Source organism: Toxorhynchites rutilus, chromosome 2 (assembly GCF_029784135.1).
Source record: "Toxorhynchites rutilus septentrionalis strain SRP chromosome 2, ASM2978413v1, whole genome shotgun sequence".
Lineage (NCBI taxonomy): Eukaryota > Metazoa > Arthropoda > Insecta > Diptera > Culicidae > Toxorhynchites > Toxorhynchites rutilus.
The window spans coordinates 192,899,706-192,926,755 of record NC_073745.1 but is presented as its reverse complement, the minus strand read 5'-3'; the positions used below and the strand labels follow the sequence as shown (position 1 = coordinate 192,926,755).

The 27,050-nt window shown below is 38.3% G+C and overlaps 1 protein-coding gene across 2 annotated transcripts; it reads right to left on the bottom strand.

The window, feature by feature from the left end:
* Positions 1 to 649: 649 nt before the first annotated feature.
* On the bottom strand, positions 650 to 26,481 carry LOC129768094 (LIM homeobox transcription factor 1-beta). Of its 2 annotated transcripts, XM_055769512.1 has the most exons (5): positions 26,073 to 26,481; positions 2,909 to 3,113; positions 1,535 to 2,229; positions 1,304 to 1,474; positions 650 to 1,231 (listed from the first exon to the last, which is right to left on the bottom strand). In XM_055769512.1, exons 1-5 carry the CDS (start codon positions 26,176 to 26,178, stop codon positions 1,176 to 1,178), a joined length of 1,233 nt encoding a protein of 410 aa, XP_055625487.1. In that variant the 5' UTR covers positions 26,179 to 26,481; the 3' UTR covers positions 650 to 1,175. The 2 variants fall into 2 exon arrangements, with proteins under 2 accessions (XP_055625487.1, XP_055625486.1); XM_055769511.1 differs by having other exon boundaries at positions 650 to 1,474.
* Between the last annotated feature and the right edge of the window lie 569 nt (positions 26,482 to 27,050).

The window sequence follows — 27,050 nt, the reverse complement described above, 5'->3', positions numbered from 1 at the left end:
CCGTCAACGCGGATCGCTGTTTTGAAGAGAACAAATACTTTTGACGTTGGAGATATTGGCACCAAAAACATGGTGGGTGTCATACGGCTGCAAAAATCTACTTGACTATCACAAAGCACCATCTTTCAATGGATACGTGTCAAAATTTGACAGCAATCGGTCGATTGGCTCGTGAGTTACAGCATTGAGAGTGAAGCAACTTTTTTTTATTGTGAAAAAAAATGGAAAAATCACAAATCAATGAAAACTATGACAAAATTGCATGAATTGGGCTTCGAATTGCTTCCGCATCCACCGTATTCTCCAGATCTGGCCCCCGGAGACTATTTTCTGTCCGCAGACCTGAAGGGAATTCTCGCTGGCTAGAAATTTAAGACCGATGATGAAGTGATTACCGAAACTGAGGCCTATTTTGGGAAAACCGAGAGAGTACTATAAAAATGGTATCGAAAAGTTGCAAGATCGCTATAATCGTTGTATCGCCTTCGAAGGCAATTATGTTGAATAATAAAATTGAATTTTGCAAAAAAAAAATACAGTGTTACCTTATAAAATTTTCAGCCGAATTTTTATGATAATTGACACACAGGGTATTATTTCGGAAGTCAATAAAAAAACTCAATTATCGTTCTAAATATATTTACTGCCTAAATGTTTGCATTGCTTCTCTTCTCGACTAGTCGACTATAGCAAACACGTGATTCAATTTTCAGCTTCGAGTTTCCTGTATAACAAATTATTGTATATCCATCAATAGAAAGTTGCTAGAAATTATTTACAATGAACTAATGTTTCACCTCTGTTGAAAGCTCTATGTGTATAACAATTTGTGACAGTGTTTTTTGGTTTTAAAATGTCTTTAACTAAAACTGATTTTTCGTGATTTTCTACAATTAATGAGAAAAGAAAAGTTCACTCTATCACTGTTGAAATAATGACTCACGCTGGAATAAAAATATTTTTTTTACATAACGGTGTCACAAAAGTTTCTGCCTTAATATTTAAATTTAAAACCCTTTTGTTTGTATTGACTAGTACGAAACACTTTTTTCATGACGTTGACAATTAGTTTCAAACTTTGGCGCAAAAATGTTGCTAGGCGACAGTTTATGCTGGGATTCCTCCGTTCGCTTGTGATATTTACAATCCATTTACATACCCTCCGCACGGCACAATCACTGTTCGATGACCGTAGAGTTGAAATAGGAGTTCTGCATCAGATACAGTTTGTCTATGTGGGTGATACTGTTTGCTGCTATTAAACCATTGATGTTGTTATTGTTATGATTGACTAAATTTGCACCTGTATTGTTATTTGCACTATTGTTACTGCTGCCACTACTGTTCAGGTTCGTCTGCAGATCTAGGTTTTGCAAAGACATACTGTCTGAAGCGCCTTCATCAAAGTTATCGAAGCTCTCGTCCAACGATATGTCACTGCTGCACATGCTGGCATCGGAATTCTCGGGGAAATCTGTAATTATAAGGGACGTGAATGAAAACGTTGTATCGAAAAAAAAGGTCAGTGTAGTACCTGGTGAGTAGGGTATATTCGGATTGAGCGGTTGACTGGAGGATCCATACGATCCATCGACATTCAAATAGTGACCATGGTCACTTTGTGGCGATTCAAGTTTGATCGATTTTTCGTCTTTATCAGAGTGTGTTTTCTCTCCATCGGTGTTACCGTTTTGTGCGGTTTTGCTTTTCCTAGAAATCTTCTTCATCTTCGCTCGCTGATTTTGGAACCACACCTGAACAACCCTGACTGAGAGACCGGTATCTTTCGCCAGTGCTTCACGCACTTTTCGGCAAGGTTTGGGTGACACGTCGAACGAGGCTTTGAACTGACGTCGTTGGGCTGAGGTTAGGATTGTTCGTGGTCGTTTAGGGCCACGGCGGCCATCACGCGAACGGATTCCATCTTCAAGCAGATAATCGTCATCACCGTACAGATGGGGGCTCTGATGCGAATGCAGCGAGTGCATATTGCTGTACATGTCTTTCTCCAAATCATGCTGACAGATGAGTTTGCCAGCTCGCATCGAGAATGGTTCACCTTTCTGGAGGGGTCTGTTGCAGGTGTAGCACAGAAAGCAATTCAAATGATAAACTAAATTTTTCGCTCGCATGACCATCTCGTTTGGCGAAATTCGTTCCCCGCAGCCGTAGCAATCTCGACACACACTTTGCTGTTGCTGTTGCTGCAGCGGAGAGAGGCCATACATTCTGTAACATGGAGAGAAACACAGGGAACAAGTGTTTAGGTTTTAGTTATGTGAGAAACCAGATTACGTTAGGGGAGTAAAACATGTTTTTCAAATTCGTGTAGGTAAAATTTATTATGTCATACTCAGGAAAATCATACACGACCAAGGAGTCTTTAAAAGTTTAAAAGAATGATAACTTTAGAACCAACAGAGTAATAGTTTTGAGAAACAAAAATTGATGCCAATGCTCAGGTAGCGAATGAAATATGCAACCCTTTCCCTTATCTCAATCCTTTAAAAATTTTGAAAAATGAACCTCCAAAAATCACCCTGTTGTGATTTTGTTATAACAAAAATAATGTGGTTTTTAAAGGCGATGGCAACAAACTTCTGCCGTCGCATGGATAACGATGTTTATCTTTGAATTTTTTGCATGATGCTATTTTCTCGTTCCATTTCCTCATTATTAGTGCAACGAGATGGTTTTCTCCCATTACCGCGAACTCTCAAATCTAGTTTCGAACTATCTACAATGGGTGTCACCCATGTGAATGGGAAGTTTTCCTTCTTGTTTCTTGCGAGAAAAAGTATACTCGTAACCGATGAAACCAATTGACTTACAGAGAATCTCACACTGACTCGCTTCGCGGATTTACTAAGATGAAAACACAACATATGCTTCAGAAAAATAAGCTTACCTGTAGTAGTCTTCTTTGCAGTACACTTTGGTGTTTTTCGTGAAGCAGGACTGGTTGAGCTGGATGTGGCAAATGCAGCAGAGAAGGCACTGCTCGTGCCAGTACTGATCGGGCGAAAGTTTCATGAAATACCGGTCCTTGATTTTCTGGCCACATCCTTCGCAAATTTCTTGCGATTTTTCACTTTTTATCGTTCCGACGATATCTGGAATTCGAAGGAAATGCACATCGTTATGAATACGGACGATTTGGGTTCAGGGTACAAATTATTTGATCATCTAATAATATTGATTGTGGTACTTGGTATTCGATTCTTTCAGACTGAACGAACTGTTTACTTTCTCATTGAAACGTATCGATTTTAGCATGAGAAATCTTTGATAATCTTTTTCTCAAAAACGATGACTCGTACTGAAATAGTGTCCTAGAAAGAGTTATAGAGTATTGATGTTTAAACGTGAATAAAATATACACTGAGAATAAGAATAGCATTATTGGTATTTATTTAATACTAACTGACACACTAAACTTCGTCCTGCCCACAATTGTTATTTTGATTTAAAAAATTTCGAACACTCACGTTCCCCGAAAATTATTGTTCTGTACGCGGTCTATATTTACGGTGTATAATTTCTTTTTTTTAACATAGAAACCTGATACAGACTAAGACACATCAATCCTGATACTGACTGTTCAAATCCGTTGCTCCGTTCTCGAGTTAAATCGTGAGGAACGGACACCAAATCATTTTTATATAGAAAAACATATGGTTAAATGAAAAAACCCCCAGAAAACATTTTTGCTTCAACTTCATTCAGTTTTAATAGTTTAATCCTTCTCGAACCCTCCTCGAAACAACTGATTCTCGATTTGCGAGACCGTATGCTCGAGTATTGGAGGAATTGGAAAAAAACATAAATATTCAATCATAAATTATTCTATAAAATAAATATCGTTTACTTAATAAATAATAAGAAATACATTACTTTCTCTCAAGTCTCATCAATCAATGTCGTTGATTTTTTTTAAAGAAAATTGTCAATTGTCATGGAAAACAAATGCTTTATAAACATACAATAAAGCATTTGTTTTCCATAAAAATACTCCCAAGATATTGAAAAATATTATGTTATGTAAATTGAATCGAACGTCGATTTGGTCCCTATAACTGTCACACCGAGCAAATTTTCATATTTTGTAAATCGATAGAATCTTATCGAATCGAGTTCTTTCTCGAACGTCATGTGTTGAGAATTGCATATTTTCAAACGTCGTCAAAATGTTCCCCAAAGCAAAATATCAGGGATGCAACAAGCAAACCAGCTGGAAAAATTATGTCAGTAAATATAACAGCAAAATAAAGCTAACGAGCAAAATTCAGTTTTTGAAATAAAAATAATAAATAAAAATAATAATAAATAAAATTGAAACTCGCATTCGCAGGTTTCAAAGGTGAAGTTTTTTCCAAAAAAAAGTTTTTATTGATTTTAGAAACTTTATGCCGAAGGTTTCCAGCATTTTCAATTGGTCATTTAAAAAATGATATGCCTGGAGAAAACATTGTTGAAATTGATTCTAATGATAATGTTTTACTTCATTACAAGTTATGGTCGAATAGCTGGATGTGTAAATATAAAATAACTAACAATCTGAAAGAAAATATTAAACCGGGAAATTTAACGAAGAAAAACTAGAAGTGGGTTATATCTGGGATATAACCGCAAGGTGGACGTGGGACTACCGTTGGCTTAACAATCAATACGTAACGCACATATAACTCTTGGACATTTCATCTTTCGAATAATCTTTCGTATAAAGTGATTATCATACCACTCCATTTAGGCGGAAAAGAATGATTAACGTTCAAAGAAGGAATCGATTCCTCGTCGGAAATATCAAACGCAAATAATACCCCTTTTCCAACCCCCGACATTTGGAATCATCGGTCGATAGCGGCATTCGTGAGCATTCGATAATAAAACTGTTGCTCCGACCAAAAAACGCGGCTCCATTCAGCCCGGCGGCAGAAAAGAGATGGGATTGGAAGAGAAGAGCATAGTGCTTGGCGAACTAGCGAGAACATTCTCATGTCACTCCGCAATTACAACTAAATGGATTTCTTCCTCTTTTTCTTCTTCTTCTTCTTCTAATTCATCTTTTTGCTGAATCATAGAGGTTTTAAATATTTGTAGTTAATTCGTCTCTAGCTTAAGAAGGGGACAACTCGATCCAAACTTTTTCTCCAACAAACTGTGTCTGCTTTCGGTACCACCAATCGAAGAACTGTTGAATGGATTTCCGAATGGGCACTAGCTTATACAGATTTTTATGATTTCAATAGTCTGTTTTTATCTATTTTTAGCAATTTTTAAGCTATTGAAACAAGTTTTCGAAACGCTAATTAATAAGCACACAACTCGTAGACATTTTACCTTTTGAATAATATGATTACAATACCACTTCGAATTATTAACGCTCATAGGAGGAATCGATTTCTTCTCGAAAATATCCAGCACAAATAAAACCTCTCAGCATCCGAGCCCGAATTCTGGCCACTGTTCGTTGTTTAAGGCTTCAACTGGGTTGTCTACTTGCCCAGTAACGTATGTAGCCTTCCCGGAGACAGTTCCGCTGCACAGTACCAAAATGAAATGCCCCATTTCGAAATGATTTAAGCGTTATAAGAGAAGCCTTCAGAATTCGCAGTACAGGTTGGACTCGATTATATACAGACTCGATTATAAAAGATCTTTTGGATTAAACGCTCAGGCGAGAAAATCGAATAGTTTACTATAAAAATATTTTTTCGCTCCGTCGATGGTAACACTGAATTCCCCACTTCGGGACGATAATATTCGGCTACTGGTTCAGTCTGATCGGATGGTTTTTAGTGTCAAACTGTACAATTTAGAAGAACATGAATTTTTAGTGAAATCGTGAATTTTTATCCAGCAATCGAAGCCTTAATGAAACTTTGTCCTCTTATGCTAAGAATTTCAACATTTCTCGTCATCGATTACTTCCTCTGGGGGTACGTAAAGACCGTTGCTATGTTAATAAGCCACAAAATTTGAAGGAACTCAAAGAAGAAATAACGGATTTTCAACAGCATCGTAGACGTAATGTTAGAGTTGTGCATGAAGAATTTTGTTCACCGTTTAAAACGCGTTATCGAAAAAAGGGGTGATCTCACATCGAAAATGTCCTAAAATAAGCTTTATTTTCGTTTTTTAAAATAAAAATCGGTTCACTTTTGAAGAAGTTATTAGAATTTGTTGTGTGAGCGTTTAATCTGAAAGACCCTGTATATGATTCGATTATATCAATTTTAGACTCGAATATATACAGTTTAAAGAAAAAAATTTTTTTTTATATTTCAAGTATAACTCCATTCTTCGGCATAAGCTTCGAGTAACCGGTCATGTGCTGTGAGCGTCTCCGTTAAAGCATTGTTTTCGGTTACCGTTGGCTGTTATTTTTTTTTTATCGCCCGGGTGTGCTTTTTTCGCGCGTTTTCGAACTGTTCGAGATATCGTAAAACGCAGTGTGAATCCGGAATTAGTGAGAAAAGCAGAATCATCAAAGCCTGGCAAGGCCAGCCGGCTTTCAGTTTTCGCCGATTTGTCGCCATCGCAATCGAAGTCGGACATCGGTGCTCAGTTGCACGCACACAATACCAGCGCGATTCGCTGTTCACTTACAGCAGTGTGAAGGAGAGCATCACTTCTTAGTGGTGTGTGATAGTGCCGAGCGCTCAAGCGCTCCGATTGAGAAGCAAGCAGCGGTTGCCAGTTCATCAGCACTGGGTGCATTGTGGTGAATAGAAATAAATAAGATATAATTTTTTTTTATTTTATTTTTTTTTTTTTTAATTATTATTATTATTAAAACAAAATATTAGATTATAAGTACCAATTACAGAATGGCAGAAGGAGGGGGAGGATCTCCAGATATGGAGATCTCTGATGATGACTCCCCTCTGGTTGAAAAAACAAATAAAGGAACAGCGAAGACACTTAAACGCGTTCCTACATCAGAGGATGTTTCGTCCGGGGACGAGTCTGCTAACTCTAGCAAGCCCCCCTCTAAAAAACCTGCAAATATCTCCTCTCCAACCCCCCTCGCTCCTACCCCAGCTCAGATTTCGCCTCCCCATCCTGTTGTCCCCGATCCCCTTCAATCCTCGTCATCTCCTTCTCCTCCTGTTGTCTTCTCTCCACGTGTCAAGGTCTATCCTGAAGATGCACCTGGAACTGGTCCGTGGGTTGTTTTCTTCAGGCCTAAGCCAAACGGAAAAGCACTTAATGTTATTCAGATCATGAAAGATCTGGCAAGATACTCCTCCGTGACAGAAATTACGAAGGTTAGACCGACCAAACTGCGTGTTGTCGTGGCTGATCGGAAAGACGCAAACGGTATTGTCGTCGACCAGAGGTTTACCCTGGAATATCGTGTCTACGTGCCTTCCCATGACGTAGAAATCTCGGGGGTGATAACCGAAACGGGTCTGACGTGCAAATCAATTATGGAAGGAGATGGCAGATTTAAAAAGCTGCCTTTGATTAAGGTTAAAATCTTAGAATGCCGACAACTCGGCAAAGTCTCCCAGGAAGGGAAAGAACCGAAATTTACGCCGTCCGACTCGTTTAGAGTCACTTTTGCTGGCTCCGCCCTCCCTGACTACGTTATGGTGGACAAATTGAGGCTACCGCTGCGACTCTTCGTGCCAAAGCCCATGACTTGCCTGAAATGCAAGTCAGTTGGTCACACAGCAGCTTACTGCGCCAACAAGGAGCGCTGTGCCACTTGCGGAGAGCAACATGTGGACAAATCCTGCAGTGCGATTGAGCAAAAGTGTCCATATTGCGGAGGAAATCCGCACGTGCTCTCGGCTTGTGAAACTTACAAGAATCGCTGGGAGAAGCAGAAGCGCTCTTTAAAGGAACGCTCGAAGCGCACTTTTGCGGAAATTTTGAAGGGCGCTTCTCCATTGGCCCAACAGCAACAACCTTTAACCGCAAACAATGTCTTCGCTTCGCTGCCAGTTGACGAAATGGAAGCGGATACAGCTAACGAGGGCACACCGTACATCTTCCAAGGGAATCCCCGGCGCAAAAATGTGACCACTCCCAAAGTTCAAGGACAAGCCCCTCCGGTTATACCCTCTGTTAGCATGCCTAAAAAATCGAGTGCAGCGGACAAGCAAAATCAGGTTCCTCCTGGCTTCCGTGGGAATAATTCACCTTCGAACGACCCAGCACTCGAAGGGACATCAAAAACCCCAACTGTCCCTATTTTACCGTCCAGTTCAACTTCCCAATCGGGATTTATAAAGTTGACTGACCTTGTGGCTCAAATCTTCACATGCTTTAATGTTTCCGACTCCATCAGAACCATTGTCATATCAATGCTTCCAGTATTAAAGACAATTTTGCAACAATTGATGCAAACATGGCCCCTCCTTGCAATGATTATCTCTCTTGATGTCTAATTCAAATAGAGAGGTCGGAGATATCACTGTTTTACAGTGGAATTGTCGTAGTCTTATCCCTAAATTGGATACATTCAAATTTTTAATTCATAACTTCAATTGTGATGTTTTTGCTCTGTCCGAAACTTGGCTTTCTTCGCGAGATGATCTCTCTTTCCACGATTTTAATATTATACGCTTGGACCGTGATGACAGATACGGAGGGGTGCTATTGGGGATCAATAAGTGCCACTCATTTTTTCGAATTGACCTTCCACCTATTGGAGGGATTGAAGCTGTTGCTTGTCATGCAAACATCAGAGGAAAAGACCTCTGTATTGTCAGCTTGTATTGGCCTCCGAGAGCTGCGGTTAGCCGCAAGCAACTTGTTGACATGTGCTCACTCCTTCCTGAGCCACGATTGATCTTGGGAGACTTCAATTCTCACGGAACTGCCTGGGGGGAACAGTACGACGACAATCGTTCACTGTTGATATATGATCTTTGTAACAGCTTCAATATGACACTTTTGAACACTGGGGAAACAACACGTGTACCTAAACCTCCTGCTAACCCAAGTGCTCTTGACCTCTCGCTTTGCTCGAATTCACTATCGTTAGATTGCAAGTGGAATGTAATCCAGGACCCCAACGGTAGTGATCACTTGCCAATCAAAATTTCCATCACCATTGGGTCGAATATTTCTGAATCTATAAACATTGCATATGACCTCACAAGACACATTGACTGGAAAAAATATGCGGACGCGATTGCTCTAGCCATCAATTCCAGAGATGGTTTACCTCCATTGGAGGAGTATAACTTCCTTTCTCGTTTGATCTATGACAGCGCGGTTCGCGCTCAAACGAAACCCATCCCAGGCTCCACTATTCGTCGAAGGCCTCCCAATCCATGGTGGGATAGCCAATGTTCCAAGCTTTATCAGGATAAATCGAACGCATTCAAAGCTTTTCGGAAACGTGGGACCATTGAAAATTTTCAATCGTATTTGGACCTTGAAAATCAATTTAAAAACTTGATCAAAGGGAAAAAACGTGCTTATTGGCGAAATTTCGTGGGAGGTTTGTCACGAGAAACGTCAATGAAAAAATTATGGAAAGTGGCTCGAAACATGAGAAATCGCTCTTCATCCAATGAAAGCGAGGAATATTCACATCGATGGATTTTTAATTTTGCACGGAAGGTTTGTCCTGATTCCGCTCCTGTGCAAAAAATTGTTCGAGATATACCACAAGATAGGTGCGATCTTGATTCCGAGTTTTCGATGGTAGAATTCTCTCTTGCTCTGCTTTCATGTAACAATTCTGCTCCGGGATCGGATAGAATTAAGTTCAACTTGCTGAAAAACCTCCCTGATGTGGCGAAACATCGCTTGTTGAATTTATTCAATCGGTTTCTGGAGAATAATATTGTTCCAGATGATTGGAGACAAGTACGAGTTATAGCTATTCAAAAACCCGGAAAACCCGCGTCCGACTTCAATTCGTACCGCCCAATAGCAATGCTGTCTTGTATACGGAAATTGTTGGAGAAAATGATCTTGTTTCGCCTTGATCGATGGGTTGAAACGAATGGCCTACTCTCAGATACACAATATGGGTTCCGCAGGGGCAAGGGGACGAATGATTGTCTTGCGTTGCTTTCTTCAGAAATTCAAATGGCTTACGCCGGAAAAAAACAAATGGCTTCAGTATTCTTGGACATAAAGGGGGCCTTTGATTCTGTTTCAATAGAGGTTTTGACAGACAAATTACACTCTCGGGGTCTGCCGCCTCTATTGAATAATATGTTATATAACTTGCTTTGTGAGAAGCATTTGAACTTTTCTCACGGAGATTCGGCAGTAAGTCGGGTCTCTTACATGGGCCTCCCCCAGGGCTCATGTTTAAGCCCCCTTTTGTACAACTTCTATGTAAGCGACATCGACAATTGCCTTACACAAAATTGCAGCCTAAGACAACTTGCAGATGATGGAGTGGTGTCTGTCGTAGGATCAAACGAATCCGACCTGCAAGAACCCTTTACAAGATACTTTGAACAATTTTTCAACCTGGGCCATTGGGCTAGGGATCGATTTCTCCACGGAGAAAACAGAGATGGTGGTTTTTTCTAGGAAGCATAGACCAGCAAAACCAAAGCTTCAACTTTTGGGTAAACCGATCACTCATGCTATGTCATTCAAGTATCTTGGGGTCTGGTTCGACTCCAAATGTACTTGGGGGGCCCATATTAGGTATCTGAGTAAAAAATGCCAACAAAGAATAAATTTTCTCCGTACAATTACCGGCACCTGGTGGGGAGCCCATCCCGAAGATCTTATAATGTTGTATAGAACAACTATTCTCTCAGTGATGGAGTATGGCAGTTTCTGTTTTCAATCAGCTGCCAAAACACACTTCATTAAACTCGAGCGAATTCAGTATCTTTGTCTCCGTATTGCGTTGGGATGTATGCCCTCAACGCATACCATGAGTCTCGAGGTTTTGGCAGGCCTACTCCCACTAAAAGATCGCTTCAATTTATTATCTCTTCGGTTCTTCATCCGGTGTAAGGTCATGAACCTATTGGTGATCGGAAATTTTGAGCGGCTAATCGAGCTAAATTTTCACTCCGGATTCATGAGTTCATATCATGAATTCATCTCCATGCAGGTTGATTCTTCTTCGTATATTCCCAACCGTGTTTGTTTCCCTGACTACATCCATTCCTCTGTGCATTTTGATCTGTCCATGAAGCAAGATATCCATGGATATTCAGATTACCAACGATCGAGGATCGCTCCAACGATCTTCGATGAAAAATATAGGGGTATCAATTGTGATAATATGTACTTTACTGATGGGTCCACTATAAATGAGTCCACAGGATTTGGAGTGTTCAACGAATTTTTTAGCACCTCACACAGTCTTCAGAATCCTTGCTCAGTGTATATTGCTGAATTGGCAGCAATTCATTGGGCGCTGGACAGCGTCGCCTCACGACCTGTTGAACACTATTACATTGTAACGGATAGTCTGAGCTCCGTCGAAGCTATCCGTTCAGTGAGGCCGGAAAAGCACTCGCCGTACTTCCTTGAGAGAATACGAGAAATTTTGAGTGCTTTATCCAGACGCTGTTATGTTATTACCTTTGTCTGGGTCCCTTCACATTGCTCAATTCCGGGTAATGAGAGGGCTGACTCATTAGCAAAGGTAGGTGCGATTGAAGGCGATATTTATCAGCGTCAAATCGCCTTCAATGAATTTTACTCTTTAGTCCGTAAAAATACCATCGCTAACTGGCAACGCAATTGGAACGAAGATGAATTGGGCCGGTGGCTTCACTCGATTATCCCTAAGGTTAGCCTCAAACCATGGTTCAAAAGTCTGGACTTGAGTCGGGACTTTATTCGCACCTTCTCCCGACTCATGTCCAATCACTGTTCGTTAGATGCGCTACTCTTTCGTTTCAATCTGGCCGGCAGCAATATCTGCGTTTGTGGCCGAGGTTACCACGACATCGAACACGTTGTTTGGTCGTGTGAGGTGTATCTTGTTGCCAGATCGAATTTAGAGAACTCCCTTCGGGCTAGAGGAAGGCAGCCCAATGTGCCGGTGAGAGATGTGTTGGCTCGGTTAGACCTTGATTACATGTCCCAAATATATGTTTTCCTTAAATCTATCGATGTTCGTGTGTGATTATCCTTATATCCTTATACCCTCCATTTCTTCCTTTGTGAGTAATTGGTCCGCTTGCTATAAACAGAAGAATGAAATGTAAATTCACAACTGATGTACGAATAGATTTAAGAATTGAGTGTGTGTGATTATCAACATTGTAATAATTTCCTTATACCCCATCCTTTTCCTGAGAAAATGTCACCCTTTTAATCTCGAGTCCACCACGAGTAATCGGTTTCCCACATTACTAACCATAGATTTAAGAAAATTGTTCATATATATAGTTTTAAAAATATATTTAAGATTTCGGCTCCTTTAAACTTATGTAACTGAGCCTGTAAAAATAAACGAATTTATAAAAAAAAAAAAAGTATAACTTATTTCAAGAAAAAAAAATGAATTATTTCAACGTTAAGATGAAATTCGTTTGGCTGTTATAAGTACAGTGGAGCAAAAATTGATTTTTGGAGATTAGATTGAATTCACACCTGGAATTGTTTGTAACGAAATTGCAACAAAATTAAGAAAGAGAGAAGTTGGGTTTCGAAGTACAAGTTGTAGAGCAGTTTGAGTGCTTTAATTTGTGTGATAAAGTCAATCAAGTTTATTATGAATTTTTGAGTTAAAACTAATAATAATACCTTTAAAACTTAAGTTTTCACATCCAATATGTTATTTAAATCCACTAATTTAGATATTTTACAACTTAATTTTCTCATCTTTCAGAAGGAAGCAATAGAATCATTCTACGTAGCGTACATTTTAAAGTAGAGTCAGTACAAGGCAAACATAACCCGAAACAATAAAGAAGTTTAATAACTTCATCATTGTTGAAATTAGACCATATGCGTAAAATGATTTTTTTTTGTCAAATATGATCGTTCATCACCTCCTGAGAGTTTTTGGATAAAATATTTGATGAATGAAAAAATATATTCTTTTATATTTAAAAAACAAAAAAATATCTATATGTATAAAAATGGATTTCGGTCTGTCTTTCTGAATGTTATGGACTCGGAAATGACTGAAATGAAGTATACATTTCTGCATAACTGCATAAGAACTAATCAAGCAAATGGAGCCAAATTTGACTTGTGAAGGTTTTATGGAGTACGAATCGTTTCTATGGTGAATAGACACTCCCCTCCCCTCTCTAAAGGGACTGCCAAACAAACGAATCATAAATTTTGGTATAACTTAAAAACTAATCAAGCAAACGGAGCCAAATTTGCCATGTGGAGGTATTAGGGGTCAAGAAACGTTTCTAAGGTGGATTGACACTCTTCCCCCTTTATTAGGGGGTTCTATTATATAAATGAAACACAAATTTCTGCATAACTCAAGAAATAATCAAGCAAATGGAGACAAATTTGCCATGTGGAGATTTTAGGGTGCAATTAATGCTTATATGGTGGTTAGACACCCCTTGAATCTACTCTAAGGGGGGACTGTCATACAAATGAAAAAAAATCTGCATAACTTAAGAACTAATCAAGCAAATGGAACCAAAATTGACATGTGGAGGATCTAGAGACAATGATTGTTTCTATGGTGGTTTGACAATCCTTCGCCATCTATAAAGGGGAGGGGATTGAATAACTCGAGAACTAATCAAGCAGGTTGAACCAAATTTAGCATATGGAGGATTCAGAGAGCAATAAATGTTTCTATGGTGGTTTGACATAATAACCCCCTCTCTAAGGAGGGAGCTGCCATACAAATGAAACACAAAATTCTGCATAACTCGAGAACTAATCAAGCGAATGGAGCGAGAAATGTTTCTATGGTGGTATGACACCCCTCTCTCCTCTAGAATGGAGTGGGGGTACCATAAAATGTAACGGAGAAACATGTGATTTGCAACTGGTTGAAAAATCTTGAACGAGAATTGTGTCTGAAAATACTCTGATATTATAATGATGAGTCTTGGTAGAAGTACTAGGAATTTTATAGTAAAACGTGATTTTGGGTGGGACGACGTTTGCCGGGTCAGCTAGTATTATATACAAATGAAAATTTTTTTTTCTCGATTTTATACATGATTCGATTACTTTTATTTTTTACTTTTATTTTTTACTTGCGAAGTACAATGTGGTTAATTGAAAATGCAAATATATAATCTTATTAAGGAAAGAAATTAAATGTAAGTTTCTTCTATGAAATGAATTTCCCTTTAGTTCAGTCTCAGTTTATCAGTGAAATCTGACGAAAAATATTTAACATTCTTCCGGAATTTATGGGATGTGTACGGAGATGAGTGGATGTCGCAAAAAATGAGTCCTTGATTTGGGGAAGCGGTTCAAGCCGGTCGTGAATCGGTAGATGCTGGTCCACGATCAGTTCAGGCATATCGAGCACTGACGACAATATTGACCGTCTGCGCCCGTTTCACCTCTGGCCTTTTGACGGAGGACTAAATCTTTAGTTTCATTTTGGGGTCAATCTATGAAATTAAAAATGAGGCAAGTAACGGAAATTGTTAAGAGATTTCAAACGCATGCAAAGCAAAATCGTTATTACGATATATGTTAAAATATATACCATTAGACAGGAAATTTATCCAGTTTTTTGTCCAAGAGATGAACAGTGAAGGTAATAAAACAGGTAAACAATTGATGAATGAAATTAGAATGATTTCCGACTTTACTCGCCGCTCGTATTGTCCCACGACAGCAATATTTTACAAACAACTCGGGCGTTATCTTACATGAAATGATTCCTATCGTCGTTCTTACACGTTGCTTCATGACGGATAAGGTGAGTCGATGCGTATTACTGATTATTTTCCATTTCCAGACAGCTTGCTTGATGTCAACTGATCAGTTGACAGAATCAATGTAGAGGAGATGATCTTGGAAGATGGTGATACTCTATTATTCCCAAAGTTTCGACGAGAGCTTGGTTCAAAGAGTTATATGTTGATTGATATTTTATTGGAACGATGTTCAGGATGGTACAAATCGTTCTGTGTTCAATGCATGCCTCTATCGGGTCTTGTTACTAACCATTTATGCGGTGAAGGATAACATAATATCGAGTTAAATTGACTTCCGTTTTTAACACTAGAACTACCGACAGTTTTTATTTTCTATTTATTTCTACCAAACCGATCATTTGTAATATTTAGTTGTCAAAACATTGAATATTCAAAGGAAATAAACTATATTTAGAATAAAGTCATAACATTATTGAAAAAAAATTAATAAAATTTCAAGACAAAATCTTGTGAGCTAATGATACAACCGGTCATTTTTGATCGGTTAGAAGTTCTAATGTAAAGGTTCGAAATGGTAATCTCACGCATACTGGTCGCAATATTCTAGCTAGATGCGATTTTTGGTTTCTGTTACCTATACGCTTCTACTTGAAGCTCCACTTGCACGTTCACTAATAATGACAATACTTTAACAGATTTTCCCCAACGATGATCGTGTGACGTTGGAATAACGGAAAATATTGGGATATGCTGCGAATCAAGATTTTCTATTTTTTTCTTTCTAATTATAAAAAAATAATGCTATTGTCAATGTTTACTGATATTAATAGGTCTAGTGGTAAAGTCATTATTGATGATTGGGTAAGGGCCTCCTAAGAAATACAAATGCCATTATTTAGGCAGTTGCATTTCCCCAAATCCACATGTCCATTCTCCCCTTCCATATAAACAAGCAATCCTAATTGAGATCTGTTCACATAAACTTCATAAGGGAGCACCCATAGCCATAAGATACCTAATCTACATCAAATAGCGATATAGTTATTATTTCCTATCACAGACAGAATTCCGGACAATGATAAAATCGACAAGGCAATTAATAATCCACAAATTATACTATTCAGCATCTTTCGCAGAACGGCAACAAAAAAATTGAAAACGATTGTGTTGGTGACACCTACAGCAGTTGCAGTGGAATTAATTTTCATCTTCACCCTTCAACCGAAGAACACAGTACTCACTGCTGGAAAATTCTTTCTTCCCATCCGGCTTGCAATGTGTTGTACTTTGATGCCGCTTTCAATCCGGAAACAACGCACGTAAAAATTGAATGATCGATCTGGAGTCACCAACTACCGAAAAGCCCAAATAAAGGGTGTGTCACATCAAATTGCATCACGGAAAAAACGCTGTAGAAATTTAATTTTTAGGAATTATATCTTCAGCTCTCGCTTATAATCAGATAAGAGTGTATAGATCACGTTGGCCATGCTTCACTGTCAATTTTTCGTAAATTTGGAAAAATGTCGTCGAACGAAAAAGAGCGTCGTGAATTAATCCTGTGTACTCATTTCGAGAATCCGGAGTTGTCACATCGGGACATCGGTAAGATGCTGGGAATCGTCCAATCCACGGTCAGCAGAGTACTAAAACGATACTTCGAGAACCTAACCATCGACCGGAAGGTGAAGAACGGCAAAAATGGATGCTCCGTCAGTGAAAAAGATCACAAGCGCGTAGTTAAGCAGTTTAGACGTGATTCGAGAAGTTCGGTCTGGGATGTCGCCAATAAGCTGAATTTGTCAAGTTCATTCGTCCAGCGGACCAAGCAGCGGGAGGCCCTGCGCACATACAAGGTTCAGAAGGCTCCTAACCACGACGAAAGGCAAAACATGGTGGGGAAGACGCGAGCCCGGAAGCTGTACACCGAAATGCTGACGAAGCCGCATTGCCTGGTAATGGACGACGAAACCTACGTCAAAGCGGACTTTCGTCAGCTGCCGGGCCTGTTGTTCTTCTCCGCAGAGGACAAATTCAGCGTTCCGGAGGAGATTCGCAAGCAGAAACTATCCAAGTTTGCCAAAAAGTACATGGTGTGGCAAGCGATCTGCTCTTGCGGAAAGCGGAGCGCCCCCTTCGTGATGACCGGCACGGTAAACGGGGAGGTTTACCTTAAGGAGTGCCTACAGAAGCGCTTACTACCACTATTGAAGCAGCACGAGGGCCCGACCATCTTCTGGCCGGATCTCGCTTCGTGTCACTATTCAAAGGACGTGTTGGACGCCAACGGGGTCACCTTCGTGCCAAAGGAAATGAACCCGCCCAACGCGCCGGAGCTTCGCCCAATAGAGAAATATTGGGCGATTATGAAGCAGGCCCTCCGGAAGAACCCAAAAGTTGTCAAATCGGAGGCGGACTTCAAGAGAAAATGGATTTCTGTTAAAAAAAAACTACAACCTGACGTTGTACAGAACCTTATGGACGGGGTAAAGAGGAAGGTGCGAGCATACGGGCTTGGGCTCGAAGTATGAATAAAAAGAAAATGCCAAAAGTTGTTTAATAGTTTTTATTTTACTGTCTAAAATTTTCAAAAGGATCGGTCTACTGGGCGAATTTCTACAGCGTTTTTTCCGTGATGCAATTTGATGTGATACACCCTTTACACTCCTAAATTCACACAAGCACAAGTGTTTAACTGAAACTTTGATCCATTTGTATAAAATATCTAAAATCAATCTCAAAAAAATGCAGGAAGAATGACACAAGTAATATTATACTACAAATTGAAAAACTGTTGTGTGTATCGAGAAGGTAGATATTGTACTATATTCTTGTTGATTATTGATTTTTTCTATATATTCTGCGATGTCATCAAATAACGACATGTATATGCTGGCGAAAATCAATCATTCGAATGTTCTCTATCTGTATAGCCGCATAATTGAGCAGACAGAAGTCAAATCATTCAATCGTTATCGTCACCACCGTCATCGTGCCGTAAATCGTAACTCATTTCCCAGCACCTTATCAAGTATATATCATCTGTTCGGATTCCCGTACGCGTGCTGCAGTATGTGATAAGGATAACAAACAAAATTTGCTGCTAATCTGTAACATATCTTTTTTCTATCTATCTGTTCGCCCTAAACTTTGATCGTAGAAAAAACATTTCCCTTGCGACAGCGATCCAAACATTGGAAAAGGTCAAAGTATCGGTACGAGTGCTTGCCAAATATTCATAGTTTATGAATGTATTTTCAACCTGATTTTTCAAAAGAAAATCTAGTGGTGCCACCTATCGCAACTTGTGTGAGTTGAAAAGGCACCCTTCTTACCGACGCTATGTCGAAATGTCCAGAATAAGAAACGATTACAAACACTTTACTTACCCGACAGTGGATCAGCATTGAATCGTTTAAATCGTTCAGAGGCATACTTCATTCAATTAAAAAAAAATGCGGTGAAATATACCTTAACCTTCCTATACTCGCGCATAGGTCTGATTGACCGAGCATCAATGAGGTGGCTGGATGAAATGACTGTTAAACCTGAATGAAGTTAAAGAAAAAAATATTTTCTGGAGTTTTTACACTCAATTATACCTTTTTCTTTGAATAAATACCAATAACGCCTAAAAATACACAATAGCAAGGATAGTCGTTGGATCACAAGTAATGATGGTGGCCACCAAACGAAACTTGAAATGGAAAGGAACTAATCCCATTCACTACAGTTAGCCGAACTTTTACTATTTTGCTCTGTTATTTGAACCTCCGAAAAGTTCATTCACGCTTTGTTTTGTAGGAATTGACGAATGTATACAAACAAGTGGTCAGAAGCCAACTATCAAAATACCGGATAAAAGGAACATACTCATTGTCTCAACTCAGCTCACTCGATTTCTAATCGTCTGCTTTACATGAAATTTTGACAGAACTTCAGTGAAGGATGTCCCAATTCAATCACTTAGTTCAATGTGTTATTATGAAAACAGACCCGCTTATCAGGGAAAGTGCTTCTCATATTGACACCGATGCTTCTCGGGGCGTGAACTGATGAAATATACATCAATGAAGCTAATGTTCCAAGTTCGTAACAGGAGACAGGCACAGGAGAAATGCGATCAAATTCTAAAACGTTCTTAGAAAGCGACAATGGGACGCGCCCGTTGCCTGGGACGCCAATTCAGAAGAAGTAGGATAGCGATGGCAGCCAAAAGGAAATAATTAAAATTCAAGTTTACTCTCCAGCGGCACAAGAAAGCAGACGACAGCCAACAATATTGAAGTTGTTTGTCGACGAGATAGCTTATCCACATCGGCTACACGGAAGGGGGTTAAAGGGTACGAGATTGTGGGAAGCCTCTCGTAGAAGCGCTGTGGTGTGGAGCATTCTGTGTTCTTTGCGGCCAAAAGCCTTTTGTCAAAGGAAATGAGTGTGTTTTTCGTTCAAATATTTGTGCGAAGGATACTCCAGTTGCATTGGACGATATCGATAATGTTTGTGCACTTTCATTTGCATAATCTCTGCTTCTTCAGTTGCGAAACGGAACTGTAGCCGAATTGATTATTGACTTGAAAATGGTGTGATAGAATCTAAGATCTTTTCTTGATTTAGAAAAAAAGCATTAGTTACCCGTCTAACCTAGAATATCGAGTCACACTCATGGTGCATTTGAATATCATCGGGCGTTAAAAAGGGCTCAACAGAGCAGTAAAATAGCGCGACGTGATAGTGACCAAATAACTTCAACGGTTTAAGATCGAAACTAAACCATGTTCTGTCGTTGATGGTCATCACAGCACAGCACAGTACAGCAGCAGCTGCCATAGCTGATTTATGATATACAAAGTTTTGTTAACTGTTTTGTTTTGTTGAGGTCTAAATAAATGCATCTTAACTGTTTCTTTTGTTTCTATGAACCATAGTGTTGAAAAATCAGTGAAGAAGGTTTTGTTTTGCAGCTTAAGTGTTGTATTTTGCGTTTATCTACTAATTTAAAAAGAATATTGAAAAGAACCTTCTAGATTCTGCAAAACTGTCGAGTGTATTAAGGGAACAGAGTGCGATGTCGGAAGTTTCAAGTGGTTTTTGACATGCTGTAACTTCGTGCAAAATCAACGCATATCGATGGAATACACACCATTTTAAAGCTGCTACTTTCAGGTATTACAATATTTTACGTATACATTTTCATCTCGTTGTGTGTAAGTGTATTGGGGAACAATACCGGAAACAAATAAATAATCATTTTTTTACTGTTTTTTAAAAAAATGTTCTGGACTAACCAATTTTTTGCTAACCAACTCAACAGATAATCCCTTTAACCTTATCAACCACATTTCATTTGGGTCCTAGAACGTCCATGTAGAACCTTTCCTACCGAGCGAGACGAGCGTTACATGATTTAGAATCACTACCTTGTGACATTTTAACGGAATACTTTTAATAGAGTTTTAAATCTGAAAACTAAACATATAAGAAATATTGAAAGATTCCGATCGTTTATATTAAAAAAAAGAAGTCCCACCACTGTGTGATTCTTTATTATTTTTATTATGAGCCAGTATGCATAGAAATACCAGCTGCAGCGGCAGTTTCAAGTTTCCTGCCTCAGATGGAAATATAACATGTGTGTTTCATTTCACCGTTTACCAAGCAGAAGGAGTTACCTTATCAGTTCTTTTTAGAACTATTTTTTTTACTTTTTTTATATTTTCGAGCCTCCGCTCTGAAATGTGTCCAGAGACACATTTCCATCGGAGAACCGCGAGCCTGGATTTGATTGATGAAGTTGATTTTGGTTTCAAAAAGATATAACAAATTCAAATAATATGAGCTACATTTCTGAGTTCTTCTTTTCCGGCCAATAACGTACAATTCGATTCAATGTACAATTTTGAAATTGAAATGTACATTGTATCGAAGTTTCCCTATAGTATCAGTGCAACATATCTATATAATATAAAGAAAATGATGCCCACGCTTTACGCTAATCTCAATAACTGAGTTTAATATGGAATCCAAAGAACAGCTAGGGAAAGCTCAACCGGAATACTCGTAAATTCATCTTCTCAACAGATAATTATAATGTATTGTGGCAGATCTCATTGTAAATTCAGGTTGATATGTTCATACTCCAAGGTGAATGTAGGGCTTGAAGTATCGGATGGAATTAGGCTTAGGTTTACTCAGCTGTCTGGTCTCGAAAACGATCGCATTAGCATGGCTTAAATTGTTCGTTCGATTATTAATCTATTTCTGCGAGATAACATGTCCGTTTCGTTTTTTAATTCAATTTGCTTACTGGTTAGTTGATGAAAAAATACCGTAATATAATTACTATCAACTAGCTGACCCGGCGAACTTCGTCCCGTCCAAATAATTTCTTTGATATACTGGTCGGATTCGATTATATACAATTTTGGACTCGATTATATACAGTTAAAATTTTTTTTTTATATATTTCAAATATGACTTATTTCAAGCGAAAATGAAATATATCAACGTTAAAGTAAAAGTTAATTGGCTCTAATGAGTACAGTGGAGTAAAATTTGTGATTTTGATAGATTTTAGTTGTAGATTTACCAGGATTTATTTAAAATGATATTGCAGTAAAATTAAGAAATATAGAAGTTGGATGTCAAAGAACGAATTGTAGAGAGGTTAAAGAGCTTCAATTTGGTTGATAGAAAGATTCAAATTTATTATGAATTTTTTGGATGAAATTAAAAATAACACCTTAAAAACCACTAACTTCTATGTTTTTCACTTCTAAAATGTTACTAAAATGTTACATGACCAGTTTTTCAGTTATCCTCGCCCTTAAAACTCGTCAATTCATTTCTAGTTGAAGCAAATGTTTGTTCTAATTGGTGTGGCGGATGAATACAAATCCGCCTCTCCATTGAAGTTCATTTGACGGTGAAAAACTAAACGAACACGGACCGTCGTAGAGATTGATAGCGACGAAAGGGCCCAAATGACTTTTGATTTTTTGTTGACAGAGAAACTGTTGGAGGAAGCAAAAACTCATTTCCAATTGAATGCGGAGACCGATGGCTTCATATGGTTGGTTGCGATGGTTGCGATGGATGAGAATACGGATATTTCAGATACAATCAATAAGTTTTTTTTTAGTCATATCCAAAGAATTTAAAGGGGTGGAAGAATTGATTTGCCTATTCATAAGAAAAGAACGACACGAGCGACATCTTCAACGCACCTCGTAAAGTTCAGCAGAAATTCGATCCATTGCTGAAGAAAACTCCGTTGCAGTTACTGATGGAGCTCCTGATTTCTGTGGTAAGTTAAATTTTGATTACGTTTCCCATATTTCATATTAATGTTGACTTTTTTTTATCTTTTACTTTTTACCTAAGACGCTATTCATGAGTTCCAAGCTTCTCTTGAAGATGTGGACGCTCAGTATAAATCGGTTCACAACTCAACCAGATCAAAAAAAAAAAATAAGGAAAGCAAACTCATGTTGTTCGAAAAAAAAAAAAATTTTGTTCATTTTATGACACTGAGTATCAACCAAAAATACGTTCTCGTACTCAAGGCGATGAAGACCGATTTCTTTGAGAACTTCAAAGCACATTAATTTTTTCTATTATTTTCTATTCCATTTAGTTTCCTTGATGAACATGTCCAACATGTACACTCGACAAAAAATTAGAGGAACAGAGTGCGAAGTCAGGTATTTTAGAATATTATGCGTACTTATTTCTATCTTGGTATGTGTAGGTCTAGTGGGCATAAATATCGGGAAGAAATGAAAAAAATCGATTTTTCTCTGTTTTTTCAAAGATTTTCTGGACTGACAAAATTTTTTGCGAACCAACTTGAAAGCAAATCCAATTAACCTCATCAATCAGCTTTCATTTGGTTCCTAGAAAGTTCCTGTAGGAACCTTCCTAGTTTGATTGTAAAATTACCCCTTCATCTTTTATGATGAATTATTCAATAAACAACCATCGCACCGCAAATCGAAGGCAGTTTTGGGAACTCCAAAAAATTCTGCACAAAGATAATTTGTTACTTTGACAAAAAAAAATTCGAAAAAGTACCAAAAACCGGATTTTTATAATGCTTTACAAAATCCACTGTAATTCTGCAAGTATTGCAGAAAGTTCTAATGTTTGCAGGCCAATTTTCAGCCTCTTCATTGATTGATTACCCTTTAACCCTTTACAATTTCCTTTTAATATAAATTTCCTAGTACTTATACCAAAATTCGTAATTAAAATTATTTTGAAACACAATTCTCGTTCAAGATTCTTTAATCACTTGCATATGATGTTTCTCCGTTGCATAGCATGATCTAATTGTACACCATATGAGAATTCTTTTTTTTTCGAATTTTCCAACCTTCCTTCAGAGTTTTACAAGAATTTTCCAAATTTCCTCTCCGCTTTGTTGGTCTACGGAAAGAGACGAATAAAACAAAGTAAAGACGGCTCAAATTGAACCATTCCTTTCTCGGGTTTTGCGCTTACCAACACATTTGGCCTTCCATTTTTATTTATATAGATAGATGAGATAACTCATCTCGCTCGAACCTTTGCAGGGGAAGGTGGGACTATCATCATTTCTTCTTTTTTTTTTTTTTTTAATAACATATTGATGGATTCGTAAGATTCTTTTTTTTTGTTTGTCTCCTCTCGGTTCTCGGTTTGTCCTAATCTCGGTCCCCGACGTTATTTTACGACAAAAAGACAAACTGTCGAAACAATATATTGAAAAATTACCAAAAATACAACGTTATTTATTTTACTATTATAGCTGTTATAGCTATCATAGCAGTTGTTCTATTATCAGTCTGCTGATTCAAACTACAGAATTTAAAATTGGATGCGCTCCCATTCTCACATAAATACATGATTAAATAAAAACCCATAGTTTTGAACCGAAAAATCTAACATCCAATGCATAATCATAGAGTTAAACAACAACATCACGATTGTGATGATCTAAACTATGTAATTCAAACAAAATTCTACTATTGAATCAGCAGCTAAAGTATGATTACAAAAATCTAACAAAAAGCTTAAAATATGGCGAAATTTACTTTTGAGTTGATTTTGGTATTGATAAACTTAGAAAATCAAATTGCACTGGAACTCGCAACGTTCCTAGCATAGTCAATGCCAATACTTGTCTGAAGATTTCCAGTTTATAGAAACACATCTCAAATTATCTCCCAACATGCTTGAAGCAATTGCTGGTTGTGGGTCTTGGAAGGAAGAATCCATCGGTTTAATAGCGTTTTTCATGAATTTTTCATACCGACTGCATCGAAGGCTGTTCTCATTAAAATGATATTTCCGAACATTATGCTAAATTTTAGGGATCAGATCTGGGCAACTGAGAGTGACCGATATTAGTTAAAAAAAAAATAAAGACGTTGATTAGTTGAATGACAAAAATCCGAAGTGAAATTGCTGAGCAATTGTATTCATACAAAAACGATAGCCGAAACCTTGTCGTTAACTATCTCAGTGAATTCGTTCGTTCGAATTCGTTAGAAAAGGCTCCACCCTGGCTGTGAAAAACCTGATGAACAACATCATTGAAGCCACAATCCTGATGGGGGCATACAAAGACGATTCCATGCATCCCAGTGACACCTATCGGTTTCCTATTTGATTTAACCCCTCGTAAGGCTGTGGCAACTATATTGCCACCAACAAAAAAAAAATCGCTGCACTTGAAATATTATTTTACTTAACCTCAAAATTTCAACATGTATCGGGCAATATTCCCATTTTACTGAGCTGCTTAAAATGTACGATATTAATTTGGAAGACATTTTATGTAACAAAACCACGATTTTAAGGCGTGGGCAGAAAATACTGTTTAAATTCGTTGAAAATGCAACAAGTTAATAAGTTTTCCACTGTAAGATCAGGCAGTTTTTTCAATAAAACAAATGGTGTGTTAGATGAAAAATTCAAATTTTAACCCATTATAAGGAAACTAGGCAACGAATCGACTCCAACTTCAGAGAACATAATCATAACAAAAGGAATAACACATATTTACCTTTAAAAAAAAGTCAACTATTAAACAGTTGAAAAAATTGGTGGCATTACAGTTGCCACGGCCCGTTAACCCCAAAAACAATGCCTTTAAATTAATTTTATTGCGCCTTTGGTTATGCGACGACGATGTTGAAATAAAGAGGCTTTAAACTTTTAAGTTCATTCGCCTGTTTTGGTTGTGCAAAAATCAGAACAATAGTTCTAGTGCAGCGTAAAAAACTGTTTTTTTTATCTAGGGCAGAACGGCAGATCGTTTGTCAGGTCTGTTAGTGATTACTAAAATAACAATGAATACATTATAGAAAGAGAGTATGAGTATTCTACATAATAACGTGTTTGGCGACTCACTATTGCTCAATTTTCTTGGATTATCTAACGTTATTTACATTATCTCGCTAGTCAACGACAGTCTTGTTTCGTATATTGCAACTTGGCTAATCAATTCCTATTTCAATTCCAAAGCCAATATCGTAGCAAAATTTCGTTCAAAACATGAAATTTGAACGACATTATGCGAACATAGATTTTTTTCTTCACTAACAACCACTTACGTGCGCACAAATTAACTTTAAGGAAGTGTATATGTGACTTCTTCGAATCAAACGGATTATCGCTGCATATTTAAATGTTTATGTTTCACTTGCAGGAAATTAGATTGACGAAATCTCCGAAATGCGCAGAACCGGCGAACTTTTTGACAATTTTCGTCATTAATATGATATTAGTGTGTCATCTTACCATCAATAATAACTTAATAAAAGATGTTCAATTCCGTTAACACGCTTTAGTGTCACATGTACAAAAAAAAGAGCATATTTTCAATTTTGTCAATTTCAAACTCTTTTTCTTCAGGTTTAATGAGCAGAAAGAATGCAAATCGATTCGATGCATATAACGTTATTGCCCTCGAACAAACTAATGCCACAAGATCGTGAGACCCATCTAAAATGATTTGTATATGCGGCACACACTCGGTGTTGCCGATGGATATCGAAGCCAGAAATGTTCTGTCAGAGTCAGAGTTCTGTCACACAAATAGCCTGTGAACCAATTTCAGCAATTTGCAACGAGATGTGTGAATCTAGAAATTGTTCCAAAAGCCCGAGTATCGATAGTTTGTTGCAAAATTAAAAACACATTAAACTACACAAGAGATTAACTCCGAAACAGTCGTAGGCGCCTTAATCCTTCCGGCTGCCGTTGTGCCCTTCCATATGTTGTACATTAAGCCATGTGTTTGGGGTCTTTTACCTGTTTGCTCGTTACCGTTCAGAGGATTATCCTGCAGTTTACTGTCCGCCGTTTGACCCTGTGTTATTCCAGTGTTAAGATTAAGATTATGATAAAATTCCAACATTTTTAAGTCACTTGTTGGTTTGATCGCCAAATTCGGCCTCACTTGTCCAGCGAGCTCTCATTAACACCTTCGGTACAGCGTTGGTTGCGCGGTGAATGTTAGCACGCACTTCATGAATATCACTGCATGTGTAAAATCACTTTAATCCTTGGGCTTGGGGTGTTGTTGTTGTTCACACACGGGTAATCGCGAATAAGGTCGACCGCATACAAAAATAACAGCGCAACGCACAATAATTACATCCGAACGCGAGGAATGACAAACCGCGTGTGTGATTCTTTCGCCGATGAAATGTTAACTATGTGCAAGCCGTCGACAGCAGTGAACGCATGAAGGAACAACGAAAAAAAAAGGGAATGGACTGAGGGTGTGTAGGATTGAGAAATGTCAACATTCGCTGTGATGAGAAACAAGAGAGAGAGATGGACGACTTGCATACACACGTCTCCCTTCCGTTTCGAGACTCCCTTCCAAGGATGAGAGTTTTGAAGTTTTGTTGCGCTTGAGACAGACTATGACAAACGCAATCTGTTACGATGCCGTCGAGGGCGCCACATGGGAACTAATCGATTTTATCGTTGAGAGATATTTCGGACGGTGTGTGAAATAACCCATTCAAGACAACATACATAACTCGGGATCTTGGTGAGAGAGAGAGAGTTTTGCGGGGATGAGAGTCATGCATAAAAATCAATACCGTATCATCGTTCCCTTCGAGGGGAACACGACAGCCTATCAGAAGCGCATGCTCGCGCGCAATGAACGAGATAAGCCAAATGAGAGAGAATAGAAGAAAATGAATGGAAACAAGCAGCGATACCACGCCCACAAAATACTTGGATGAAGTTCGTTTGTGTGTGTGTGGATGATTG

Coding starts and splice junctions, on each gene's coding strand:
- LOC129768094 (XM_055769511.1), bottom strand. CDS start 26,178: ATGTTGGAATTTTATCATAATCTTAATCTTAACACTGGAATAACACAG. Junction 3,114..26,072: donor GAACGGTAACGAGCAAACAG/GTAAAAGACCCC, acceptor TTCGAATTCCAG/ATATCGTCGGAACGATAAAA. Junction 2,230..2,908: donor TGCAAAGAAGACTACTACAG/GTAAGCTTATTT, acceptor TCCATGTTACAG/AATGTATGGCCTCTCTCCGC.